Consider the following 24,763-nt stretch of genomic DNA (forward strand, 5'->3'; position numbering starts at 1 on the left):
AGGCTTCTTCTTAACATATTGGGATTTCCCTTTTTATTAAGGGGATGCAACCTTGCGTTCAAACCAAAGCACCGTTTGCTACAACAGAGCTTGCTCTACAAGCAAGGCTTTGCAAAGGCTTTGCTGGGCTTTCCCCAAATCCAGTTGCAACCCTGGTTAAGGCGTGCGGTTTGGAGGGGAGGTTTGGGGTTGTGCGCAGGGAGGCAACAACTGCACAAGGGCGACACATGCATTTCGCTGGGCGTATTGTCCTAGCCAGCCATGTGTGTTGGAGGAGGAGGAGGAGACCTACTAGAGAAGGCAAGGTATGATTCTTCCTTATGGCCAGATGGGGCTTGTTTTGTGGCTTCCTGGAGCTTCTAGGGGTCCAAAGATACTATCGTCCCCGACTAGAATTCTGCAAAAGGTCTCATATTGCCTCGGAGCTCCATCTATAGCAGGCATGGGTCAACTTGGGCCATCCCTCCAGGTGTTTTGGACTCCAACTCCCACAATTCCTAACAGGAATTGTGGGAGTTGGAGTCCAAAACACCTGGAGGGAGGGTCCAAGTTGGCCCATGCCTGATCTATAACCCTCTCCCCTAAGCCTGAGGATGCCTTTGTGCTGGTGCTGAGAAGGAGAGAAGCCTCTCCTCGGGAAAGAGGGGCCAAAGGGATGCCATTGGGATCCTGGAGCCCTTTGCCAGCCTTCTATCCTGGTGTGGAAGCCCCCTCCTGACCAGGGAGACCCCCTCAAGGGCAGGCAGCCTTGCTTTCACCCTCTCTGCTTGAGGCCTTGGGCATGGAGCTAAGCCAGTCCTCTGAACCAGCTGGAAACATGACTTGCTCATCTTCTCCTTGCCTGCCAGTCTCTGTTGTGCACCCGGGAGCTTGCAAAGCAAGGACAGGGCCCACCCAGGAAGCCTTCTAGCCCGCTTTAGAAGGAAGCGTCCATCCATCCATCCATCCTTCTGCAGGGCTGGAGGGGGAGCCACCGGAGCCCTTCACTTGCGCTTCGGCTGCTGCTGCTGCACGCGGCGCGTCAGGTCGTCGATCCGGACGTTCTTCAGTTGCAGGAGGTGCTCCAGGCGGCGGACCTTCATCTGCAGGATCTGCGGGGAGGCAGGACAACGTCAAGGGTCACCTCCCAGGGAGATGCTACAGGGAGAGGTCAACCTCCCCTGTTTAAACAGCGTCACTGGCTCCCAATCAGTTTCCAGTCCCAATTCAAGGTGAAGGTGATCCCCTACAAAGCCCTAAATTTATTTATTATTTATTTATTTGCTTCATTTATATACCGCTCTTCTCAGCCTTCAGGCGACTCAGAGCGGTTAACAACCAGTTTCAACAAGACAATACAAAATCAGTAATCAATTAAAACAGTAATATCAATTAATTAACACCAGAGTCAATACAACAGTACAGCAATATAACAATCCATCACGTCTCATCAATAGAATCAGCATCCGATCTCGTTGTCCATTAATCCATATTCCAGTAATCAATCAATTGCACTGCTTAGTTAAAAGCCTGTTCGAAGAGCCAGGTCTTCACTCTCTTCCTGAATGCCAATAAGGAGGGGGCCGATCTAATGACTGTAGGAAGGGCGTTCCACAGCCGGGGGGCCACTACTGAGAAGGCTCTGTCTCTTGTCCCTGCCAGGCGTGCTTGTGAAGCCGGCGGGACCGAGAGCAGGGCCTCCCCAGACGATCTTAACGTCCTAACTGGTTCATAGGAGGAGATGCGTTCGGACAGGTAGGTCGGGCCAGAACTGTTTAGGGCTTTAAAGGCTAAAGCCAGCACTTTGAATTGTGCCTGGTAGGAAATTGGCAGCCAGTGGAGCCGGCGCAACAGAGGAGTCGTATGCTCCCTGAGTGCCGCTCCTGTTAACATCCTGGCTGCCGATCGTTGGACCATTTGAAGCTTCCGAGCAGTCTTCAGAGGCAACCCCACGTAGAGAGCGTTGCAGTAGTCTATACGGGATGTAACCAGCGCGTGGACTACCGTGGCCAAGTCAGACTTCCCAAGGTATGGGCGCAGCTGGCGCACAAGTTTTAGCTGTGCGAATGCTCCCCTGGTCACCGCTGAAATGGTTCAGGACCTGCCAATCTTCAAGACCGCATCTTCCCCTTCTAACAAGGTCACTGTCACACCTCAGAATAGATTCACCTTGCTGAAAACACCAAACTGCACACAGGTTGAAGTCTTTGTAGTTTATTAAAAAGTAAAAAATAAAAAAGTTCCAAAAGATCAATACAAAATAGCACTTTGAAGCATGATTTCAAAAAGGCACCAGCAAAGCAAAATCCCATCAGAACATGACAAAGTCCTGAGACCATGAACACAAGAACTACAAGATAATCCAGGCAAACCAGCACAAGTTTCTTGGCTAAGCAAAAAGTTGCTCTGACAAAGGTTTGTTTTCAAAAACTCTGTTTAATACCCTTTGCAAAACATGAAAACATTTCTTTGGCCTTGTCGCACCTCCTTCCTGTTAGCTATTCTCACACTCCTTCGATCTCTGAATTCCAAACGGTCAGCCAATCTATTATTATTATTATTATTATTATTATTAACTTTATTTGTACCCCGCTAGCATCTCCCGAAGGACTCGATGCGGCTTACACGGGCCGAAGCCACAAAACACAATACAATAGAAAACATAACACAGCAATAAACAAAGCAAATCAAACAATTAAGCAAAATAACCACAATGACAATACATCAAGACACTATTAAAACTGGTTCGGCCAGCGCAATGGGGTACAGGGTTAAAAGTGCTGAGATGGCAGGAGGAACGTAGGATTAAAGGTGCGGTGTGCAGCAACATTAGTTGTGCTAAAGTGCATCTAGGACTTGGGATGGGGATTCCTAATCTGCGAAGGCACATCGGAACAACCAAGTTTTTAGGTTCCTTCTGAAAACTGCCAGAGTAGGGGCCTGACGAAGCTCTTTTGGGAGGGCATTCCAAAGTCGGGGGGCCGCCACAGAGAAGGCCCTGTCCCGCGTCCCCACCAAGCGCGCTTGCGACGTAGGTGGGATCACGAGCAGGGCCTCCCCAGATGACCGGAGCGAGCGTGTGGGTTCGTAGATGGAGATGCGGTCACGCAGGTAGGGTGGTCCCAAACCGTTCAGGGCTTTGTAGGTGAGCACCTGCACCTTGAATTGGGCTCGGAAAATAAATGGCAGCCAGTGGAGCTCCTTGAACAAGAGGGTTGACCTCTCTTGATAATGAGCTCCAGTTAGCATCCTGGCTGCTGCCCGCTGAACCAATTGTAGTTTCCGAGCCGTCTTCAAGGGCAGCCCCACGTAGAGCGCATTGCAGTAATCCATTCTAGAGGTGACCAAGGCGTGGACCACCCCGGCCAGATCCGCCTTCACGAGGTACGGTCGCAGCTGGCGCACAAGTCTCAGTTGTGCAAAGGCCCTCCCGGATACCGCCGACACCTGAGCCTCAAGTGTAAGCGAAGAATCCAGGAGGACACCCAAACTGCGGACCTGTGGCTTCAGGGGGAGTGTAACCCCGTCCAACACAGGTTGCCACCCTATACCCCGATCCGGTTTACGATCAACCAGGAGGACCTCTGTCTTGTCGGGATTGATCTTCAGCTTGTTCTTCCTCATCCAGATCAACACAGCGGCCAGGCACTCGTCCAGCACCCGAGAAGCCTCCTTGGAATTGGGTGGAAAAGAGTAGTAGAGTTGTGCGTCATCCGCATAGAGATGGCACCCAACTCCAAAACTCCGGATGACCTCTCCCAGCGGTTTCATGTAGATGTTGAAGAGCATGGGCAACAAGATAGATCCTTGCGGGACCCCACAGGTCAAAGGCCAGGGGTCCGAGCAGGCGTCTCCCAGCTTCACCAACTGGGTGCGTCCCTCCAGGAAGGACTGGAGCCACGACAAAACCGTGCCCCCAAGGCCCATCCCAGAGAGACGACCCAGAAGGATACCATGATCGATGGTATCGAAAGCCGCTGAGATGTCCAGGAGAACCAACAGGGTCACACTCCCCCTGTCCAGCTCTCTGCGGAGGTCATCCACCAATCTAAGGTTCCGTTTCGTCAAGGTCAGGCTGCTCATTAGTCTCAGAGCAATTACCTTCCTGCTCATTATCAGGCTGAGAACAGTCCTCCTTTTCTGAGTCAATTTGCACCTGGCTAGTTTCGGTATCAAAAACATCATTCCTTGCTGTGGGAAACTGAACTTGCACACCCTGCTCCTCATGGTCTACAACAGGGACATCTTGAACCTGATTGTGAGCCTGAATCCCATCATCCTCATCAGAATCACCCTGATATCCCATCTGAGTAACAACACCATCACTCTGTGGCTCCAGCTGAGTCACAACAGCCATGCTTTTTTTGACTAGTGGTTTTCAAAAGGTGGTCTCCACATGTTCATGGAGATTCACATGTGCCAAACCAATGTGACGCCATTTTTACGTATTCAATAAGGTGATGGTGCACTTATTTCCAATAGGTTATGGCATTTCCAATATTCTATTCAATTCCCTCACCTGAACGGTCTCCTGCAAGGCCAGCAAGGCCTGCTCCCGCTCGGCCAACTGCAGGCGCAGGAGGGCCTCGTTCTGCAACGGCGCTCCTTTGGTCCCTCTGGAAATGGGAAGCAAACAGAAGCATGAGGTGGTAAATTTGGGTTGGGGTTAATTGAGTGTTGCACTCCAGAACAGGAAATAGCCCCTCTGACTATAAACACACCACACATTGAGTGAAGGAACAATCCTTTTTATTAAAGCTTAGCAAAAAGCCAGTAGAAATAAATGCTTGTAAAGATAGACAAGATTCCAAAAAGCAAGAAGGCATTCAAAGGCAGCCAGATAAAACAGTGTCCAAAAGGTAGCAATCAAAAGCAATGTCCAAAAAGCATGAAAATACAATCCAAGGCAATGATTATCCAGACAGGAATCAAACAAGAAGCAAGAACAGACCAGACGCTGCTAATCACCTTGAAAGGCTAAAAAAATCCATGAAGACGAGACCACTTGAACAGGAATTCCATGAGGTTTGCACTTGGTTTCCAAACGATGCCTGATCAGACAAGATTCTCTAAAGGCAAACCTTAAATCCCAAAAACTGGTTTCGTTTTCCTCCAGTCTTTGACCTTAACTGGCAAATTCTTTCGGATCTAGGTAAACATTGGGCCTCTTGTCAATTCTGGCTAATCTCCAGCCACCGACTCTGCTTATCTGACTCCTCCTCTTAACTTTACCAGGTGTCAGACTGTTTTCCAAACTAGAATCTGGAGCGCTTATAGGTGGAGGGAGTAAACCTTTCTCCCAAGACCTGACAGAAACATTCTCATGAGAATCTGCCCTTTGCACCGAAGCCTCTCTGTCAGTGTCTGCATGAAACTCATTGACCAAAGTGTCTCCATCTTGCAGCCAGCCCCAGGATCCCCCACATCAGAAGCAACAGGGGGCTGATCTCCCTCCTCATTACCCACATCAGACACAGAAACATCAGGAGACTGAAACACATCCACAGGTTCAAGCACAGGCTGAGTCCCAACATGGAGTTAATTTACGCCTAGGACAAAAGTCTCTGGACATTTGACCAAGATGGCTTTTAATCTGTATCTGGCATAAATCAGCACAAAATTTAAGTGATTGACTTCATATAAAGTAAGCCTTTAAATAGGCCTGGGCCAACTTGGGCCTTCCCTTCAGGTGTTTTGGACTCCAACTTCCTGGTGAGTGCTTGAGCAAGGGGAACTCTAGATGAGGTGCAACAGGAACATGAAAAGACTGGGAACAAAGAACACAGCAACTTTCTAAACTCTCCTCCTTCATGAACGCCATGGAGAAGGGGGCATGCGAATGTGATGGGGGGGGGGGGTCATAAAAACAGCCAGGAAGAAAGCATGAGAGATTGTTAATTCTCTAATATGATGGTCCTGAAACAAGAGTTTTTGTTCCTTCGAACAGACATCCCTTCAAAGCAAACGCCTCCTCCCCATAAGTTTATGGCTGGCTTGAAGGCGCACACAAACATCCCTGAGAGCTGCCCATAGGCATCTTGACCCCAGCCTCAGGATTCAGCACCTGTTCAAAAGGTGAAATGCTTACCTGTCTGACCCAGGTGAGTCCTGGATGTAGATCCCAGTGCTGTTGGGCTTGGTCTTGGTCTTGGAAGAGTACCCTGAAAGAGCCAGGACGGAGACCATGTCACGCAAAGGCTCTCAAAAGGCCTCATGACCCTGCAAGCCACATCACAGCCAGAGCACTTTAAAGAATCTGTATGGTCAGAAATATTAAAAATTAACTGGGTATTTTTAATTACAGAAACGTGAGTTAAGCACTGAAAAGGTGAAATGGATGCAATGACTCAACAAAAGCTGCAGTTCTATATAAGCAGGTGTGTCTGTAGCTTAGAAGCTCTCAGTCTGAGGTAGCCCTCAGTGTGTGAGAGGTCTCTGTGGGAGAAGGGCCTCAGTATTAGTAGGCCTCAGTGTTAGTTCGCCTCAGTGTGTGAGAGAGGAGTAAGTCTGAGAGAGCCCTTAGTCTGTGAGAAGGCCTCAGTGGGAAAAAGGCCTCAATGTCAGTAGGCTTGTGCGCCAGTTGCGCCCATACCTTGGGAAGTCTGAGAGAGCCCTTAGTCCAGGGTCCTCAAACTATGGCCCGAGGGCCAGATATGGCCCTCCAAGGTCATTTACCCAGCCCTCGCTCAGGGTCAACCTAAATCTGAAACAACTTGAAAGCACACAACAACAACAACAACAATCCTATCTCATCAGCCAAAAGAAGCCCACATTTCCCATTGAAATACTAATAAGTTTATATTTGTTAAAATTGTTCTTTGTTTTAACTATTGTATTGTTTTAAATGTTTTTTTTGCACTACAAATAAGATATGTGCAGTGTGCACAGGAATTCATTCATGTTTTTTTTTTATTATAATCCGGCCCTCCAACAGTTTGAGGGACTGTCACCTGGCCCTCTGTTGAAAAAGTTTGAGGACCCCTGCTTTAGTCTGTGAGAAGGCCTCAGTGGGAGAAAGGCCTCAATGTGAAGTAGGCCTCAGTGTGAGTAGGCCTGGTGTGAGAAACTTCGGCAAGGAAAGCCCCAGGTTGAAGGCCATTGTGTGTGAAGCACCAGTGTGAAGGCTGCTGTGTGAGAGGAGGCTCTGCGAGAGTGAAGCTGTTCATCTGCATGAAAAAGAAGCCCAGCGCAAAGAAGCCCAGCGTGGAAGCAAAGAAGGAAGTAAAAAGGACTTTGTTTGTGTTATGAAAACCTTGTTGTAAATACTGCAACTATATGATTTTGCTATAAAGAAAACCCTCCTAAGGAAGAGATCACATTGCTCTGTATGTTTTTGCTCTTTTTTTCACTGGCGGTGGGTCACGCTGCTGCTGACAATTTATTCTGCTGTATATTTATGAAGAGGGTCTTTTGTTAATAAGCCCACTTGCCCAACAAGGATGTCATGGGGCCGCTCCCCTGCCCTTCTTACTCACAGAATGTTCCCCAACAAGTCTCACTAATTTTCAAAACCACTTATTATTGGACTTGGTCTCCAAGCTTGTTTTCTGCTTCCCTGGAGACTAGGATGCAACGGATCAATGGCTTCAAACTACAAGAGAGGAGATTCCATCTGAACATGAGGAAGAACTTCCTGACTGTGAGAGCCGTTCAGCAGTGGAACTCCCTGCCCCGGAGTGTGGTGGAGGCTCCTTCTTTGGAAGCTTTTAAGCAGAGGCTGGATGGCCATCTGTCAGGGGTGCTTTGAATGCAATATTCCTGCTTCTTGGCAGAATGGGGTTGGACTGGATGGCCCATGAGGTCTCTTCCAACTCTTTGATTCTAGGATTCTATGATTCTATGACTTTCAAGGGAGGCCTGCAAAGGGAACTGCTTCTCCTCGGACCCTTGCTATACACACTAGAATGGGGAAGAAGAAGTTTGCCTTCCCAGGCAGCTCAGGCAAGAACTGCTCCGGCCTCTCGTGGCTTCTTTGGTCTTCCTTTGGCCATACTGACCACTAACTCGTTTTCACCTAGAAAATGCTAGGAAGACATGCCAGTGGGATTCAGGGGGCATCCAAGCAGAAAAAGAGCAAGACCCTAAATCACCCCCCCCCCCAATGCTTTTGCCAGTCTCACAAGTTCAGATATTCCTCCAACTGACCTTATTATTTATTTATTTATTTATTTACTATTCTTGTATACCGCTGTATCTCAAGCCCAAGGGCGACTCACAGCGGTTTCCAAACAGCAAAGACAATAAAAACAGCAATAATTAATATACCATAACAGTTAAATTACACATTTCCATTACTAGCTAATAGACAAACATCAATATACCATAATCACAAAACCCACCCCCGATCGCCTCATCATCCAAGCGTGATCGAGATTCGTCGTCCATTGTTCTGTTCCTATGTTCAAATTACCAGAATTGCACTGAATTACTCAAACGCCTGCACAAACATCCAGGTCTTCAACTTTCTACGGAATATCATGAGAGATGGTGCCAGCCTAACATCTACAGGAAGGGCGTTCCACAGCCGAGGAGCCACCACCGAGAAGGCCCTATCTCTTGTCCCCGCCAACCGTGCTTGAGAGGCTGGTGGGATCGAGAGAAGGGCCTCCCCGGAAGATCTCAAAGTCCGGGTGGGTTCATAGGCCGAGATGCCTAGGTATCTTGGGCCGGAACCGTTTAGGGCAGGGGTAGGGAACCTTCGGCTCTCCAGGTGTGGTGGACTTCAACTCCCACAATTCCTTGAGGCTCGTGTAAGCCTTTGGGGTGAATGCCGAGCCTCAAGGAATTGTGGGAGTTGAAGTCCACCACACCTGGAGAGCCGAAGGTTCCCTACCCCTGGTTTAGGGCTTTATAGGCCAGTACCAACACCTTGAATTGGGCCCGGTAGCAAATCGGCAGCCAGTGGAGCTGGTGCAACAGGGGGGTTGTGTGCTCCCTGCGCTCCGCTCCTGTTAGAATCATGGCTGCCGCGCGTTGGACTAGTTGCAGCTTCCGGGCCGTCTTCAGGGGCAGCCCCACGTAGAGAGTGTTGCAGTAGTCTAGGCGGGATGTGACAAGAGCGTGTACCACCGTGGCCAAGTCAGACTTCCCAAGATACGGGCGCAGCTAGCGCACGAGCCTGAGCTGTGCAAATGCTCCCCTTACCTGTATCCAAGTAGTTGCTGTCTTCCAGGGTCGAGTGCATCCCCGGCTCCTGCATTGAGAGTCAGAGAGAAAACAAACATGTTTAGATGCCCAACATGGAGACTCCACTAAGGAAGGGGCCTGAGGCTGTTAGGAATGGTGGGAGTTGGAGTCAAACACCTGGATGGAGGGAGGACCAGAGTTTCCCCATGCCTCCCTCTTCTGCCTCCTTCCTCTGGAAAGTGAAGGACTTTCCCACAGATCCATATCTTGGTCTGCCAGATTTTCCCCAGGTGTTTCCAATGACCTGAACCCCATTTCTGTTGTCTTTTTTTGTGGTCCTCCTGGCAACCCCTGGACCATGCTTGGCCTTGCCCTGCTCTCCATGCTCTGGAGGAAGTTCATTGGAAGGAGTTCATGTTGTGCTGCCAGCATGACTCAGCCCTGCTTGGCTCTCTTCTGAGCCGTGTCCAAGGAATGAGATTCTGCAGCAGCCAATTCCATGGATGACTTACTCCCAGACTCGGCACATCTGCTCGGTGACGGCGGATGTCAATCTGCCTCCTGGCGCGTTATCTTTCATTAAGAACTGAGTCAGAGTTCCTCCCTCCTCATGGCTGATTTCCTCCATAATTTGGGGAACATCACTGGCAAGCAACCATGAACACCGCCATAGTTTTGTTCTCCAGCATCAGGAGAAGGCACGAAACCTTAGAATCCTAGAGTTGGAAGAGACCTCATGGGCCATCTAGTCCAACCCCCTGCCACTCCCCTGAGGTTGTTAATGTTTCTTCCAGCAATTTTCACCCCAGCTTTGCATTCATCTCTTAACACTTGGTGCTCTTAACACCTTTATTTTCAAAGAAGGAATTCTAAGCAGGCAGCAACTATAATGCACACCTTTTTTTGGCCAAATTACAAAGAGCGCACTTTTTGCCACTGCACATTAAATTCGGCAGCAAATCCCCCCCCCCCTTTTTTTTTGGCTTCAGGGTTTTGCAAACTAAGTGCGCATTAGATTTGATGGTGCATTAGACTCAAGTGAATACAGGAAATTCGTTCTGGCCGAGATTGGATTTCAGAAATGTTACCTTTTGGGACTGATACATCCAGAACCCCTCGGCAGCATGGCCACTGGGGGATGCTGGGCATCATAGTCTTTAGAAGGTAAGATTTCAGGGCTTCATGAGACTATAGAGCAGTGTTTCTCAACCTTCCTAATGCCACAACCCCTTAATACAGTTCCTTATGTTGTGGTGACCCCCCCCCCCCAACATAAAATTATTTTCGTTGCTCCTTCATAACTGTATGTTTTCCTACTGTTATGAATTGTAATGCAAATATCTGGTGTATTTTCACTGACTGAACCAAATTAGGCACAAATACTCAATACACATGGGTTTGAATACTAGTGGGGTTGGGGGGGTTGATTTTGTTGTTTGGGAGTTGTAATTGCTGGGATTAATAGTTCACCTACAATCAAAGAACATTCTGAACTCCACCAACAATGTAATTGAACCAAACTTAGCACTCAGAACTTCAATGGCCAACAGAAAACACAGGAAGGGTTTGGTGGGCATTGGCCTTGAGTTTTGGAGTTGTAGTTCACCTACATCTAGAGAGCACTGTGGACTCAAACAATGATGGATCTGGACCAAACTTGGCACGAATACTCAATATGCCCAAATGTGAACACTGGTGGGGTTTAGGGAAAATAGATCTTGACATTTGGGAGTTGTAGTTGCTGGGATTTACAGTTCACCTACAATCAAAGAGCATTCTGAACCCCACCAACAATAGAATTGGGCCAAACTTCCCACACAGAAACCCCCTTGACGAATACTGCATTTTCTGATGGTCTTCAGCGACCCCTCTGACACCCCATTGCGACCCCTCCAGGGGTCCTGACCCCCAGGTTGAGAAACACTGCTATAGAGTATGAGAAAGACAGGATGAAGAGGCAGATCCTTCCACAAGCGAAGGAGCAAAGCCAAGGCAGAGAGAGGCAGAGACCTGGGGCAGCGGAGGAGGAGTCGGGAAGGAGCAAAGACTGCAGCAGCCTTCAACAGCGGGAGGGCGGCCCTGGAGAAGGAAGAAGAAGAAGACAGCGAGGAGGAGGCAGGCATGGAAAAGGGGAGGGAGCTTTGGATGTGTAATACATGTGCAAATGTATATTTATGCACACGCATAGCCTGGCATCTTGTTGGCAGTATACACAGATGTACCTAGCTACGGTGATCCATGCCACAGTCATCTCAAGACTGGACTACTGTAACGCCCTCTACATCGGCCTTCCTCTGTCGGTGATCCAGAAGCTCAAGTTGGTACAAAATGCAGCTGCTCGGCTTCTTGCGGGAATTCCGATGAGATGCCACATCACCCCAATCTTACTCATTGAGCACCGGATCACTTTCAAAGGGATGGGACTCACCTTGAAGGCCTTGCCTGGTCTGGGGCCGATGTACCTGAGGGACCGCCTCACCCCCTCCCAACCCCAGAGATCCCTCCGTTCTGAGGACCAAGATTTATTGGAAATTCCCAGGGTCAAGACCTTGCATTTAACAGCAACTAGACGCAGAGCCTTCACAGCAGCGGCAGCATCGCTCAGGTACATCGGCCCCAGACCATGCAAGGCCTTCAAGGTGAGTACCATCCCTTTGAAAGTGCTCTGAGTCCCCCTCGGGGAGATAGAGCAGTATATAAATAAAGCTGTTGTTGTTGTTATTATTATTATTATTATTATAGAATCATAGAATCATAGAATCAAAGAGTTGGAAGAGACCTCCTGGGCCATCCAGTCCAACCCCATTCTGCCAAGAAGCAGGAATATTGCATTCAAATAACCCCTGACAGATGGCCATCCAGCCTCTGCTTAAAAGCTTCCAAAGAAGGAGCCTCCACCACACTCCGGGGCAGAGAGTTCCACTGCTGAACGGCTCTCACAGTCAGGAAGTTCTTCCTAATGTTCAGATGGAATCTCCTCTCTTGCAGTCATAGGGATTGGAAAAGAGCATTACGGCACCCAGAGTAGGGTTTGCATACCCTAATTCTTTAGAATCCTACTTCCAGAACTAGTTGATTGAACTCCCTAAAAGCTCATGCTAAAACCAGTGAGTTAAGCCTTAAAGGTGCTGCCTGTGAATCTGCCACTGGAAGCCCCAGGCTGTGATGACGTGCCATAAAGTGTCTGGGAAAGTGCATGGTGCAAAGACCATTGGTGGGTGTCTGAGAAGCATCTCAGACACCCACCAATGGCCTTTGCATTGGAAAGCAGCAGCTTTCTCAGGCCATGAAAGACTTCAACAACACATTTAACAGTCCAAATGGACATTTGTTGGCTTTTCAGGTGTATCTAACTTTTCTAAAATTTTAATAGAGCAAGAAATAGCACGGCATAGCAAAATGTAATCTGCCATTTGTTTTAATGGGGGAAATCCCTGGACAGGAGAGTCTGCCTTAACTTTCCTTCTCCTTTTCCTTGGTTTGAAACAGCAATTCAGGAAGTGGATGCTTCTGCCCTCTGCTGCCTTCCAGGAAGACAGCAAGGAGAGTGGCCAGAAAGGCACATCCTTTAATACGGTTGGGTTCTGATGTTCAGAATGGGATTCTGCTCGAAGCAACTGTTGCCTGGGGTGGGCAAAACCCCCAGGATGTTAATACTGAACCCAGAACATTCTATCAAGTGGGGCCTGGGTGAGGGAATGGCTCTGCTGCCAATGCCTACTGACCTGGTAGGAGTTTGAAGACATCTTCATCTGCCGTTGCTTCTCCTCAATCTTCTGCCTCAGCGGGATCAGGACCAGCTCCACCACCCCCGGAGTGCACTGGGCCACTTTCCGCACCACGTCTTCCGGGACAGAGAAGTTCAGCTTGTTCAGAACCTTCCTGAAAGAGCAGCGGAAGGTGGGTGAAGTCAGAGGCCTCCTCCCAAAGCACAGCCCTCACAGGGATTGATCTGGAGAAGAGGGACTTGCCTTGCTGTTTACCTGGTGTGTTGACTCCTGCGGGTAAACATGCAGCCATGGCAATGTTTTGATGACATGCCAACATTCAGAGAAGAGCTTTGCTTTCTTCTTGTGGCAAAAGAGGGTGGAATCCAGACTGAGGGGTACTCAGCTAGGGCCACCCACCAACTAAATCCTCATGCTGACTTTTGAGACCCAGTGTTTATTTAAATCATTTTTACCCCGCCCATATCAGCCCAAAGGCGACTCAGGGCGGCAAACAATCGGCACAATTCGATGCCGTATATAAAATACATACATCAATAAAAATAAAACATCACATTACACTATATCTAAAAACATCAAACCAGTGAACAATAACAAATTTAAAACTCTGTCGTCATATTCAGTCCTCATCCGTTCCATCATCTTAGCCATTCCTAGGTTGTTTTCCAATTCAGGTATATCTGATTAAGCTGAGGCTCCAAAAGCTTGCTCAAAGAGCCAAGTTTTCAGGTTTTTTCGAAAGCTTAGGAGGGAGGGGGCCGATCTGATACCCCTGGGCAGGGAGTTCCACAGCCGAGGGGCCACCACAGAGAAGGACCTGATTCTCGTCCCCGCCGGACATGCTTGTGAAGCAGATGGGATCGGGAGCAGGGCCTCAAATCCCTAGTGAGTTCATAGGGGGAGATGCGTTCGGATAGATAAGATAGATTATTCATGTCACCGGCTCCAAAACACAGGATAAGGAATCGAACCCAAATACTGCACTTTATCACATCGAGTGTCCCTTTGACACAGCACAATCCCAGCACTTCTGATACCACTTTAACACCCATGGTTCCAGGATGTGAGAATCTGTGCTTTCCAGCAGAGAACTCTGAATACCACACCAAACAACAAATACCAAGGGAGGGGGTCAAAATGAGAAAATACAGCATATTATTTGAGAACACAGAAATGCTGGACCACTCTCACAACCACCATGTCAAACTACACAGAGAAGCCATTGAAATACACAAGCATATGGACAATCTCAACAGAAAGGAGGAAACCATGAAAATGAACAAAATCTGGCTGCCAGTATTAAAAAAACCTCTAAAATTAAAACAGCAAAACAACAGAGAGGGAACAATCAAAGACATCTAATCACCTCTCAACAAAAGATTACCCCAGGCACTAACAAGCCACATGTTGCAACTCAGAGTAGGCTTCACCTTGCTCCCAAACACCACCACACAAGAGCTGTAGATTTTGTAGTTTATTGAGAAAACATCCAAGTCAAAAACATAGAACAAGCAATGCAAAATTCCAAAGACAAAGGTTCAACGCAAAATACAGTTCCATAGGTCCTCAGGTAAAAACATAAAACATAATCCTTTAAGCAATGGTCAACTCAGAGTCCTGAAACACAAGCCCCAAGAATCACGATGCAGGAAGCCCAAAGTGTGCTGCTGTAAAGCCAAGATTATTCCATAGAAGCTTTCATGCCCAAAAGCCATGTTGAACTGACACATTCCCTTCGTTAACTAGAAGCCTAAATACCTTTTGCTAACATTAAAACATTATGCTCTTGCCAACATGAAAACATTGCAATGACCTTTCCCTGAGCTAGCTTCTCTTCTGCTGGCTGTGAACTCCTCCTGACCCGCAAATCAAGGCATGCTTGCCGGGTCAGGTCACTATCAAAGCTTTCTGCACAATCACAAAAAAAAAAAAAACTATCACCGTGGGAAGGCAAAGGCCTTGTTGCGGTTTATCAGTCTATGCGGAAGCTACCCAGTAGTCTTCCCAGCCCCAGCCCTCTAGTCGAATCACACAGAGTCAGAGCAAAAGGAAAAACAAAATTTACTCTTGAGTGGTCAGAGATAAATATGCAGCTTTACAAAATAACAAGCCTTGAAAATAAACTTAGTCCATTGCAGCAAACTAACTCACACAAAAGTCCAATGCATTAAAATCATGCATTCTCTGCTTCTTCATTTGTGCAAGGAATCTTGTAGTAAATTGTTCAGGATCTTCAGCAAGTCCTGTAGTATAGAAGTCCCATCCAGTCTCTTCCTGATCATCTGATCACCATCTCTAAATACACCAGGAAGCACTCCTCATGATATACTCCATGCAGAGAATGGCTCAAGCTTAATTGCTTAATTGTCCAGGTGTTCTTCCTCAACACGCACCCATACAGGCAATGATCCTTGTAAAAACTTAGCATACATATGCACATCCTGAAATAGGCCTCTCCACCTGTTCGTTATCTAATTCATTGGAATTCCTTTCTCCTGAGAACCGCTTTGTTGCCTCTCCAGCTGCACTATCTGCACTGTCTGTTGGAGCCTCAGAAAAAGACATAGGAACAGGCCCAGAAATCTGTGGCACAGAAAAAGGGCCAGGAATCTGAATCCCATCATCCTGATCATCCGAGAACATCTCAGGCTCAGAATCATGCTGAACCACAACACCACACCAAACAACTGCCAGGCCATCAAATGCTAATCAAAGTGGTCTGTTGAAACATTCACCCCTAGCTCCAGCAGACAAGAGTCCTTTGTCCCACCCTGGTCTTTCCACAGATATATAAACCCATTTTTCCTCCTTCCAACAGACCTCAACTACCCAATGAGAGAACTGTTTATCCTGAAAGAGAGTTAAATCTCCTGCAATGAAGGGGTTGAACCCAGAGTTTGCCTGGAGGATACTCACCTGTTCAGGTGTCCCCAGTTGGAGAGCTTCTGCTGGGTAGAATTAGCCGGGGCATAATTGTGCATTTCCACCATTTTGGGGAAGTAAAACTTCACCACTTCGGCCACCAGAACTGGAGGGATGACAGGAAAGGAGAAGGAGGAGAACTGGTTGCGGCAGTTGGTCTTCCTGAAACTGGTAGCATTTCTACATCCCTCCTTTGAGCCCCCCACCCAGATTCCCTTTCGTTCCACCCAGAAGCCCTCCCAGGCTCTGGCTCCTCTTGGTGCAAATTGCAATCCACAAACCAATATACTGTATATACTCAAGTATAAGCTTAGTTTTTCAGCCCCCTTTTTAGGTTGAAAAAGCTCCTCTCGGCTTATACTCGAGTCAAGGTTGTTTATTATTTTATTCTGTTATTAGTATTATTTTTATTTAATGTATTATTTTATTACATTTACAGTATTTTACTCTATTATTATGATGATGATGATGATTATTACATTTATTATTTTACTCTATTATTACTGTTATTATTGCATTTCCATTCTTTTACTTTATTATTATTATTTTACTCTCTTTATTATTGTTGGAAGGATACATAAATACATTTACATTGAAGAAGGTTAGAATAATGATTTAATCAGAGTTGGGCAGTCTTATCTCAAATTACAATTGTATGTAAATATTCAACACCATTTCACCTCCTGATGCCTCAATTAATGTAATTTTATTAGTATCTATTTTTATTTTGAAATTTATCTGTAGCGGCTTCATTTGTCGCCCTCGGCATATACTTGAGTTAATACGTTTCCCCAGTTTTCTGTGGTAAAATTAGGTGCCTCGGGTTATATTCGAGTCAGATTATACTTGAGTATATATGGTAATAAAATATATCTATAATTAGCTTGGGGACCCAGTGATGCCTGGTAATTTCAGAAAGGAATAATAATAATAATAATAATATTAATAATAATATTAATAATAATAATAAACTTTATTTATACCCTGCTACCATGTCCTTGAAGGGAACTCTGGAAGGCCAAGCCCAAAAATATAATACAGTAAAATAACTGCAACAGAAAAAATCAGAACAAAATACATAAAACATAAAATAAAATGAACAATGCAAATAACATAACAAAAAGTCATATTATAAATAATATAAATAATTATATAATTTTATAAATTATATATAAAAATAAATTATAATATATAAATCATAATAGGTAAAGGTAGTCCCCTAACATTAAGTCCAGTCATGTCTGACTCTGGGACTCTGGTGCTCATCTCCATTTCTAAGCCGAAGAGCCAGCGTTGTCCGAAGACACCTCCAAGGTCATGTGGTCATAGGCAGGACTGCATGGAGCGCCGTTACCTTCCTGCTAGAGCGGTACCTATTGATCTGCTCACATTTGCATGTTTTTGAACTGCTAAGCAAAGGATCTCCAGCAAAGGATCACCGCCTTGTCGGGGCGCTGGAGCTTGAGCACCTCAATGATGTCATGAGCGAAACCGTGAAGGGCCACCCAAGACGGGACGGTCGTGGCAGAGAGGTCAGACCAAGCGTGATCCCTGGGGAAGGCAACGGCAAACCACCCCAGTATCCTTGCCAAGAAAACTAAATGGACCAGTACAACCAGAGATATGTCGGTATGCCATTGGAAGATGGGACTCCCAGGTCGGAAGATGGCCAAAATGCTACTGGGGAGGAGCAGAGGATAAGTTCAACTAGCCGCAGATGTGATGACGCAGCTAGCTCAAAGCCGAAAGGAAGGCTAGCGGCCGACGGTACTGGAGGCAAACGACGAATCCGATGCTCTAAAGATCAACACACCATAGGAACCTGGAATGTAAGATCTATGAGCCAGGGCAAATTGGATGTTGTTATTGGTGAGATGTCAAGACTAAAGATAGACATTCTGGGGGTCAGCGAACTGAAATGGACTGGAATGGGCCACTTCACATCAGATGACCACCAGATCTACTACTGCGGACAAGAGGAACATCGAAGAAATGGAGTAGCCTTCATAATTAATAAGAAATTCGCTAAAGCGGTGCTTGGATACAACCCAAAAAATGACAGAATGATCTCAATTCGAGTGCAAGGAAAGCCTTTCAACATCACAGTGATCCAAATATACGCCCCAACCACAGCTGCTGAAGAAGCAGAAGTAGATCAGTTCTATGAGGATCTGCAGGACCTACTGGATAATACACCAAAAAGAGACATTATTTTCATTACAGGAGACTGGAATGCCAAGGTGGGAAGTCAAATGACAACTGGGATCACAGGCAAGCATGGTCTGGGAGAACAAAATGAAGCGGGACGCAGGCTGATAGAATTTTGCCAGGAAAACTCGCTGTGTATAACGAATACTCTCTTCCAACAACCTAAAAGACGGCTTTACACATGGACCTCACCAGACGGTCAACACCGAAATCAGATTGACTACATCCTTTGCAGCCAAAGGTGGCGGACATCCATCCAGTCAGTGAAAACAAGACCTGGGGCTGACTGTAGCTCAGATCACGAACTTCTTATTGCCCAATTTAGAATAAAACTAAAGAGATCAGGGAAAATACACAGACCAGTTAGATATGATCTCACTAACATTCCTAGCGAATATACAGTGGAAGTGAAGAACAGATTTGAAGGACTAGATTTAGTAAACAGAGTCCCAGAAGAACTATGGACAGAAGTCCGAGACATTGTTCAGGAGGCGGCAACAAAGTACGTTCCAAAGAAAAAGAAAACCAAGAAGGCAAAATGGTTGTCTGCTGAGACACTGGAAGTAGCCCAAGAAAGGAGGAAAGCAAAAGGAAACAGTGAAAAGGGGAGATATGCCCAGTTAAATGCGCAATTCCAGAGGTTAGTGAGAAGAGATAAGGAACTATTTTTAAATAAGCAATGCATGGAAGTGGAAGAAGACAACAGAATAGGAAGGACAAGAGACCTCTTCCAGAAAATTAGAAACATTGGAGGTAAATTTCAGACAAAAATTGGTATGATAAGAAACAAAGATGGCAGGGACCTAACAGAAGCTGAAGAGATCAAGAGAAGGTGGCGAGACTATACAGAAGATCTGTATAGGAAGGATAACAATATCGAGGATAGCTTTGACGGTGTGGTGAATGAATTAGAACCAGACATCCTGAGGAGTGAGGTTGAATGGGCCTTAAGAAGCATTGCTAACAACAAGGCAGCAGGAGACGACGGGATCCCAGCTGAACTGTTTAAAATCTTAAAAGATGATGCTGTCAAGGTGATGCATGCCATTTGCCAGCAAATATGGAAAACACAAGAATGGCCATCAGACTGGAAAAAATCAACTTATATCCCCATACCAAAAAAGGGAAATGCGAAAGACTGCTCAAACTTCCGTACAGTGGCCCTTATTTCTCATGCCAGGAAGGTAATGCTCAAGATCCTGCAAGGAAGAAGACTCCAGCCAGACAGGGAGCGAGAGTGGCCAGATGTTCAAGCTGGGTTTAGAAAAGGCAGAGGAACGAGAGACCAGATTGCCAATATCCGCTGGATAATGGAGAAAGGCAGGGAGTTCCAGAAAAACATCTACTTCTGCTTCATTGACTATTCTAAAGCCTTTGACTGTGTGGATCATAATAAATTGTGGCAAGTTCTTGGTGGGATGGGCATACCAAGCCACCCTGTCTCTCTCCTGAGGAATCTGTACAAGGACCAAGGAGCAACAGTCAGAACTGACCACGGAACAACAGACTGGTTCAAGATTGGGAAAGGCGTCCGGCAAGGCTGCATCCTCTCACCCAACCTCTTTAACTTGTATGCAGAACACATCATGCGATGTGCGGGGCTGGATGAATGCAAAGCTGGGGTGAAAATGGCTGGAAGAAACATTAACAACCTCAGATATGCAGATGACACCACCCTGATGGCCGAAAGCGAGGAGGAGCTGAGGAGCCTTCTAATCAAGGTGAAAGAAGAAAGCGCAAAAGCCGGGTTGCAGCTAAACGTCAAAAAAAACCAAGGTTATGGCAACAAGAATGATTGACAACTGGAAAATAGAGGGAGAAACCGTGGAGGCCGTGACAGACTTTGTATTTCTAGGCGCAAAGATTACTGCAGATGCAGACTGTAGCCAGGAAATCAGAAGACGCTTCCTTCTTGGGAGGAGAGCAATGTCCAGTCTCGATAAAATAGTAAAGAGTAGAGACATCAGACTGGCAACAAAGATCCGCCTAGTCAAAGCCATGGTATTCCCTGTAGTCACCTACGGATGTGAGAGCTGGACCTTAGGGAAGGCTGAGCGAAGGAAGAGAGATGCTTTTGAGCTGTGGTGTTGGAGGAAAGTTCTGAGAGTGCCTTGGACTGCGAGAAGATCCAACCAGTCCATCCTCCAGGAAATAAAGCCCGGCTGCTCACTGGAGGGAAGGAGACTAGAGGGAAAGTGGAAGTCCTTTGGCCACATCATGAGGAGACAGCAAAGCCTAGAGAAGGGAATGATGCTGGGGAAAGTGGAAGGCAAAAGGAAGAGGGGCCGACCAAGGGCAAGATGGATGGATGGCATCCTTGAAGTGACCGGACTGACCTTGAGGGAGCTGGGGGTGGTAACGGCCGACAGGGAGCTCTGGCGTGGGCTGGTCCATGAGGTCACGAAGAGTCGGAGACGACTGAACGAATGAACAACAACGAACTGCTAGGTTGGCAGAAGCTCACGCAGCTCCCTGGAATTGAACCTGCGACCTTTTGATCAACAAGCTCAGCAGCTCAGTGCTTTAACCCACTGCACCACCAGGGACTCCCTTTATAAATCATAATATATAATATATAATTTATATATTACTAGTATATTATATTATATATCATATATGTATCATAACATATATTATAATATATAATTTATATATTATATAAATGCATTATATATAAATAAATAAATTATATATAAAAATAAAGTATACTATATAAATTATAATATATTATAATATATAAATTATAATAAATTATAATATATAAATTATAATAAATTATCTATACACATAATAAAAGTGAAAATCTGTATGTGTATATGTGGCATAGGTGTCTGTTCACACAGACAGCCTCCAGACTCTCCAAATAGGCTATTGTTCCCAGTGCTGAGAAGACAGCAAGCCACTCTGTCGAAGGACATTGCAGGTTATAGCGAGCACATCCCAGTGTTCCTTTCTGTCTTCATTTGCATGACCCCACCCACTGCTTCTCCCTTATCCCTTTCCAACCCTTTCCTATGGCACACAGCTAACAGAGGCATTGATCTGCAACTGATCATACTGGAGACGTTTGGAGAGAAATCACCATGATTTATAGTTGTAGGGACTGGGATGCATAGTTCACCTGCAATCTAAAAGCACTCTGAACTGCACCAACAATAGACCTGGAACTCACTTGGCACACAGACCCACCATGGGCAATTGGCCATACTTGCAGAGTTTAGGGGTGATTACCCTGGGAGTTGTAGTTCACTCTTATCCAAAGAACAGTGAACCCAGCCAACAATGGATCTGGGCCAAACTTGCCACACAGAACCAACATGGCCAATTGTGCATACTGGCTGGGCTTGGGGGTGATTGCCCTGGGGATCTGGGAGTTGTAGTTCACCCTTATCTAGATATCACTGAACCCAGCTGCTGTCAGATCTGGACTAAACTTGACACACAGACCCAACATGGCCTACTGTAAGTAATGGCAGGGTTTGGGAAGGACTGACCCACGATTCTGGAAATTGTAGTTCACCCACAACCTTATGCATTTTCTAATGGGACCATTCGTTTTTTTAAAAACCCAAAAAAGTAAGACTGTTTTCCCCCAAGAAATAGCATTACACATCACCAAACTGATATTACCAAACTTCACAAAACAAACAATGCCTTTCTCAAATAACCCGGGCAGCCCCAAGCTAGTAATGTATAAATTGTAATTATAATGAAGGAAGGAAGGCCGTACCTCCGTCGCTGAAATCCCGGGCGAGGTTCCTCTTGGGCCGGGAGAGCGGGATGGCGTCCACCCAGCGGTACAGCTCCAGCACGCCTTCCTCGTCGGGCTCCTCCGCCGACATCCCCACCCGAGCGCCGCCGCTTCCCTCTCTCAGGAACAACAAGACACCGCTGCCGCCGCCATGTTTGTTTCCCTTCCGCCGCCATGGCAACCGCGCCCTCCCGAGAGACACCGCGGCGACGCTACGCCCCGCCCACAAGCCTCTGCGTTGCCGGGCGACGGAAGCCTCCTTCTCCCGGCAGACACCTCGGCACAGCTAGGCACCGCCCCCTCCTCTCCGTTGCCTGGCGACGGAGGCCTTCCGAGAGACACCGCGGTGCTGCTACGCCCCGCCCACAAGCCGGCACGTTGCCGGGCGACGGAGGCCTCCTTCTCCCGGCAGACACCGCGGCGCCGCTATGCCCCGCCCCCTCCTCTCCGTTGCCTGGCGACGGAGGCCTAGTTCCCATTCTCTGTTTCGAGGCCTCTTCGAGTCTGTGCTTTGGCCTGGATTATCCGCCAGGAACGTGGATAATCCGCTTTGCGAATCTGGATTATAGGGGAGTAGGGAAGGGCCCTGGCATCCGGTTCAAAGCATGCAATGTGAGGTTTCCCTCGGCTGTGTGGGAAAGGGGCCTGCTGTGCTGCCTTTCTTTCCTCAGTTTCCCTCAGGGCCCTGAGTGAAGAAGCCCTACATGGCCTACTCTGAACTGGATTATCTAGCAGTGTGGACTCAGCTATCCCAGCTCAAAGCACGCATTCTGGGATATAATGTATTGTCGAAGGCTTTCATGGCTGGAATCACTAGGTTCTTGTGGGTTTTTTCGGGCTATATGGCCATGTTCTAGGGGCATTTCTCCTGACGTTTCGCCTGCATCTATGACAAGCATCCTCAGAGGTAGTGAGGTCTGTTGGAACTAGGAAAGTGGGTTTATATATCTGTGGAATGACCAGGGTGAGACAAAGGACTCTTGTCTGCTGGAGCTAGGTGGGAATGTTTCAACTGACCACCCTGATTAGCATTTGATGGCCTGGCAGTGCCTGGAGCAAACTTTTGTTGAGAGGTGATTAGTAGGCCTGGGTAACAACGGAAAAATTTGTTTCTAAAATCGATTCGTTTTTTGGGGGTTTTTGCGTTTCGATATTTAAAATAATTCCGAATTTTTTCTTTTAAAAAGTTCAATATTTACGAAATTTCGTAAATGTAAAAAAAATTACGAAACATTAACGAAACAAATACGAAACAATAACGAATCGATTCGTTAATGGCGGACGCGACCGCGCAATACGCAAAAAAACCTCGAAATGGGACAGGGGGAACTTCTGAAGTTTCCCTCTCCCTCTGTTGTTGACTGTTGGTGTGATATTAAAAATTTTTTTCACTAATTAAACAAAAAACAACTATAAAACTTGCCCCAGACATGCGGAAATAATAACGAAACGACCTCAAACCGATAACGAAATGAATACATAACAAATCCGAAGCATTTACGAAACGGATTTAAAAATTCATTTCGTTTTTAAGTTGCTCCAGAATGGTTCGTTATCGCTTCGTTATAAAAAAAATAACGAATTTTTAACGAATTACAAATTAACGAAACGAAACCGCCCAGCCCTAGTGATTAGATGTGCCTGGTTGTTTCCTCTCTGTTGTTGTGCTGTTGTAATTTTGAAAATGAACAAAATCTGGCTACCAGTATTAAAAAAAACTCTAAAATTACAACAGCAGAACAGCAGAGAGGAAACAACCAGGCACATCTTAACACCTCTCAACAAAATTTTCCCCCAGGCTCAGCCAGGCCTTCAAATGCTAATCAAGGTGGTCAGCTGACACATTCACACCTAGCTCCAGCAGATAAGAGTCCTTTGTCCCACCCTGGTCATTCCAGAGATATGTAAACACAATTTTCCTAGTTCCAACAGACCTCACTACCTCCGAGGATGCTTGCCATAGATGCAGGCGAAACGTCAGGAGAGAATGCCTCTAGAACATTTATTTATTTATTTATTTATTTCGGAGTTCTTTTACCCCGCCCTTCTCACCCCGAAGGGGACTCAGGGCGGCTTACAAAAACAAAGGCACAATTTGATGCCTACATCAAAGAACCTACAACAACCCAGTGATTCCGGCCATGAAAGCCTTCGACAATGGCCATATAGCCCAAAAAACCCCACAAGAACCGAGTGATTCCAGCCATGAAAGCCTTCGACAATACAATGTGGGGTTTCCCTCGGCTGTGTGGGAAAGGTGCCTACCGCGCTGTCTTTCCTTCCTCAGTTTCCCTCAGGGCCCTGAGTGAAGCCCCACATGGCCTACTCTGAACTGGATTATCTGGCCGTGTGGACTCAGCTATCCCAGCTCAAAGCAGGCATTCTGGGATTTTCTGCCTTGATATGCTGGCTTCGAGGGCTGCCTGGAAGGAAGGGCCCTCTTGTTGTTGTTGTTGTTGTTGTTGTTGTTGTTGTTGTGTATTCGTTCAGTCGCTTCCAACTGACTCTTGGACCAAGATCTAGGAGTCTTGTTGTTGTTGTTGTCGTCGTAGTAGTATTGTCGAAGGCTTTCATGGCCGGAATCACTGGGTTGTTGTAAGTTTTTTCGGGCTGTATGGCCATGTTGTAGAGGCATTCTCTCCTGACGTTTCGCCTGCATCTATGGCAAGTGTAGTGAACTCATACCTTTGCTTCATAGGCCGCAGCCTGGGAGTCAGTGAGCAGGCCTTCATGTTGGGAGGGCAGCTCAGGATAGCTGACATTTTGGTAAGGCAGAGAGGCAAGGGAGGAGTCAGCTAACTCCTGATTGGCTCAAACCCCTAGGGGAGGAGTTGAAGGAGTGTGTAAAAAGGCTGTACTTTCTGTCAGAGAGGGGAGAATGCTTTGATCTTAGAGAGAGATGATTTTGGTCTAAAAGAGAGAAGAGGGATTTGATCTGAAAGAGATAGGATTAGGATTTTCAGGCAGGGAGAAGAGAGTTGCTGAGTGAGTTAAGAATTAGACTGATAGGGAATAATAGAGGGCAAGTGCTTCAGGATACTTTGGCTTG

General features: G+C 46.7%; 1 protein-coding gene across 2 annotated transcripts; it reads right to left on the bottom strand.

Moving 5' to 3' along the window:
• Positions 1-508: 508 nt before the first annotated feature.
• Positions 509-21,870, bottom strand: SPEF1 (sperm flagellar 1). 2 transcript variants are annotated; one of them, XM_067468425.1, is made up of 8 exons: positions 21,694-21,870; positions 15,750-15,861; positions 12,831-12,987; positions 11,116-11,184; positions 9,124-9,172; positions 6,068-6,140; positions 4,499-4,595; positions 509-1,091 (listed from the first exon to the last, which is right to left on the bottom strand). In XM_067468425.1, exons 1-8 carry the CDS (start codon positions 21,803-21,805, stop codon positions 984-986), a joined length of 777 nt encoding a protein of 258 aa, XP_067324526.1. In that variant the 5' UTR covers positions 21,806-21,870; the 3' UTR covers positions 509-983. The 2 variants fall into 2 exon arrangements, with proteins under 2 accessions (XP_067324526.1, XP_067324527.1); XM_067468426.1 differs by lacking the exon at positions 11,116-11,184.
• Between the last annotated feature and the right edge of the window lie 2,893 nt (positions 21,871-24,763).

Source organism: Anolis sagrei, chromosome 5, assembly GCF_037176765.1.
Source record: "Anolis sagrei isolate rAnoSag1 chromosome 5, rAnoSag1.mat, whole genome shotgun sequence".
Classification (NCBI taxonomy): Eukaryota; Metazoa; Chordata; class Lepidosauria; order Squamata; family Dactyloidae; genus Anolis; species Anolis sagrei.

What these genes read in the sequence shown, in the direction of transcription:
- SPEF1 (XM_067468425.1), bottom strand. Translation starts at nt 21,805, where the DNA reads ATGTCGGCGGAGGAGCCCGACGAGGAAGGCGTGCTGGAGCTGTACCGC. An exon ending in CCGGGATTTCAGCGACGGAG is followed by an intron (nt 15,862 to 21,693) that starts GTACGGCCTTCC and finishes TCATCCCTCCAG; the next exon opens with TTCTGGTGGCCGAAGTGGTG. An exon ending in GACTCACCTGGGTCAGACAG is followed by an intron (nt 4,596 to 6,067) that starts GTAAGCATTTCA and finishes TCCCATTTCCAG; the next exon opens with AGGGACCAAAGGAGCGCCGT.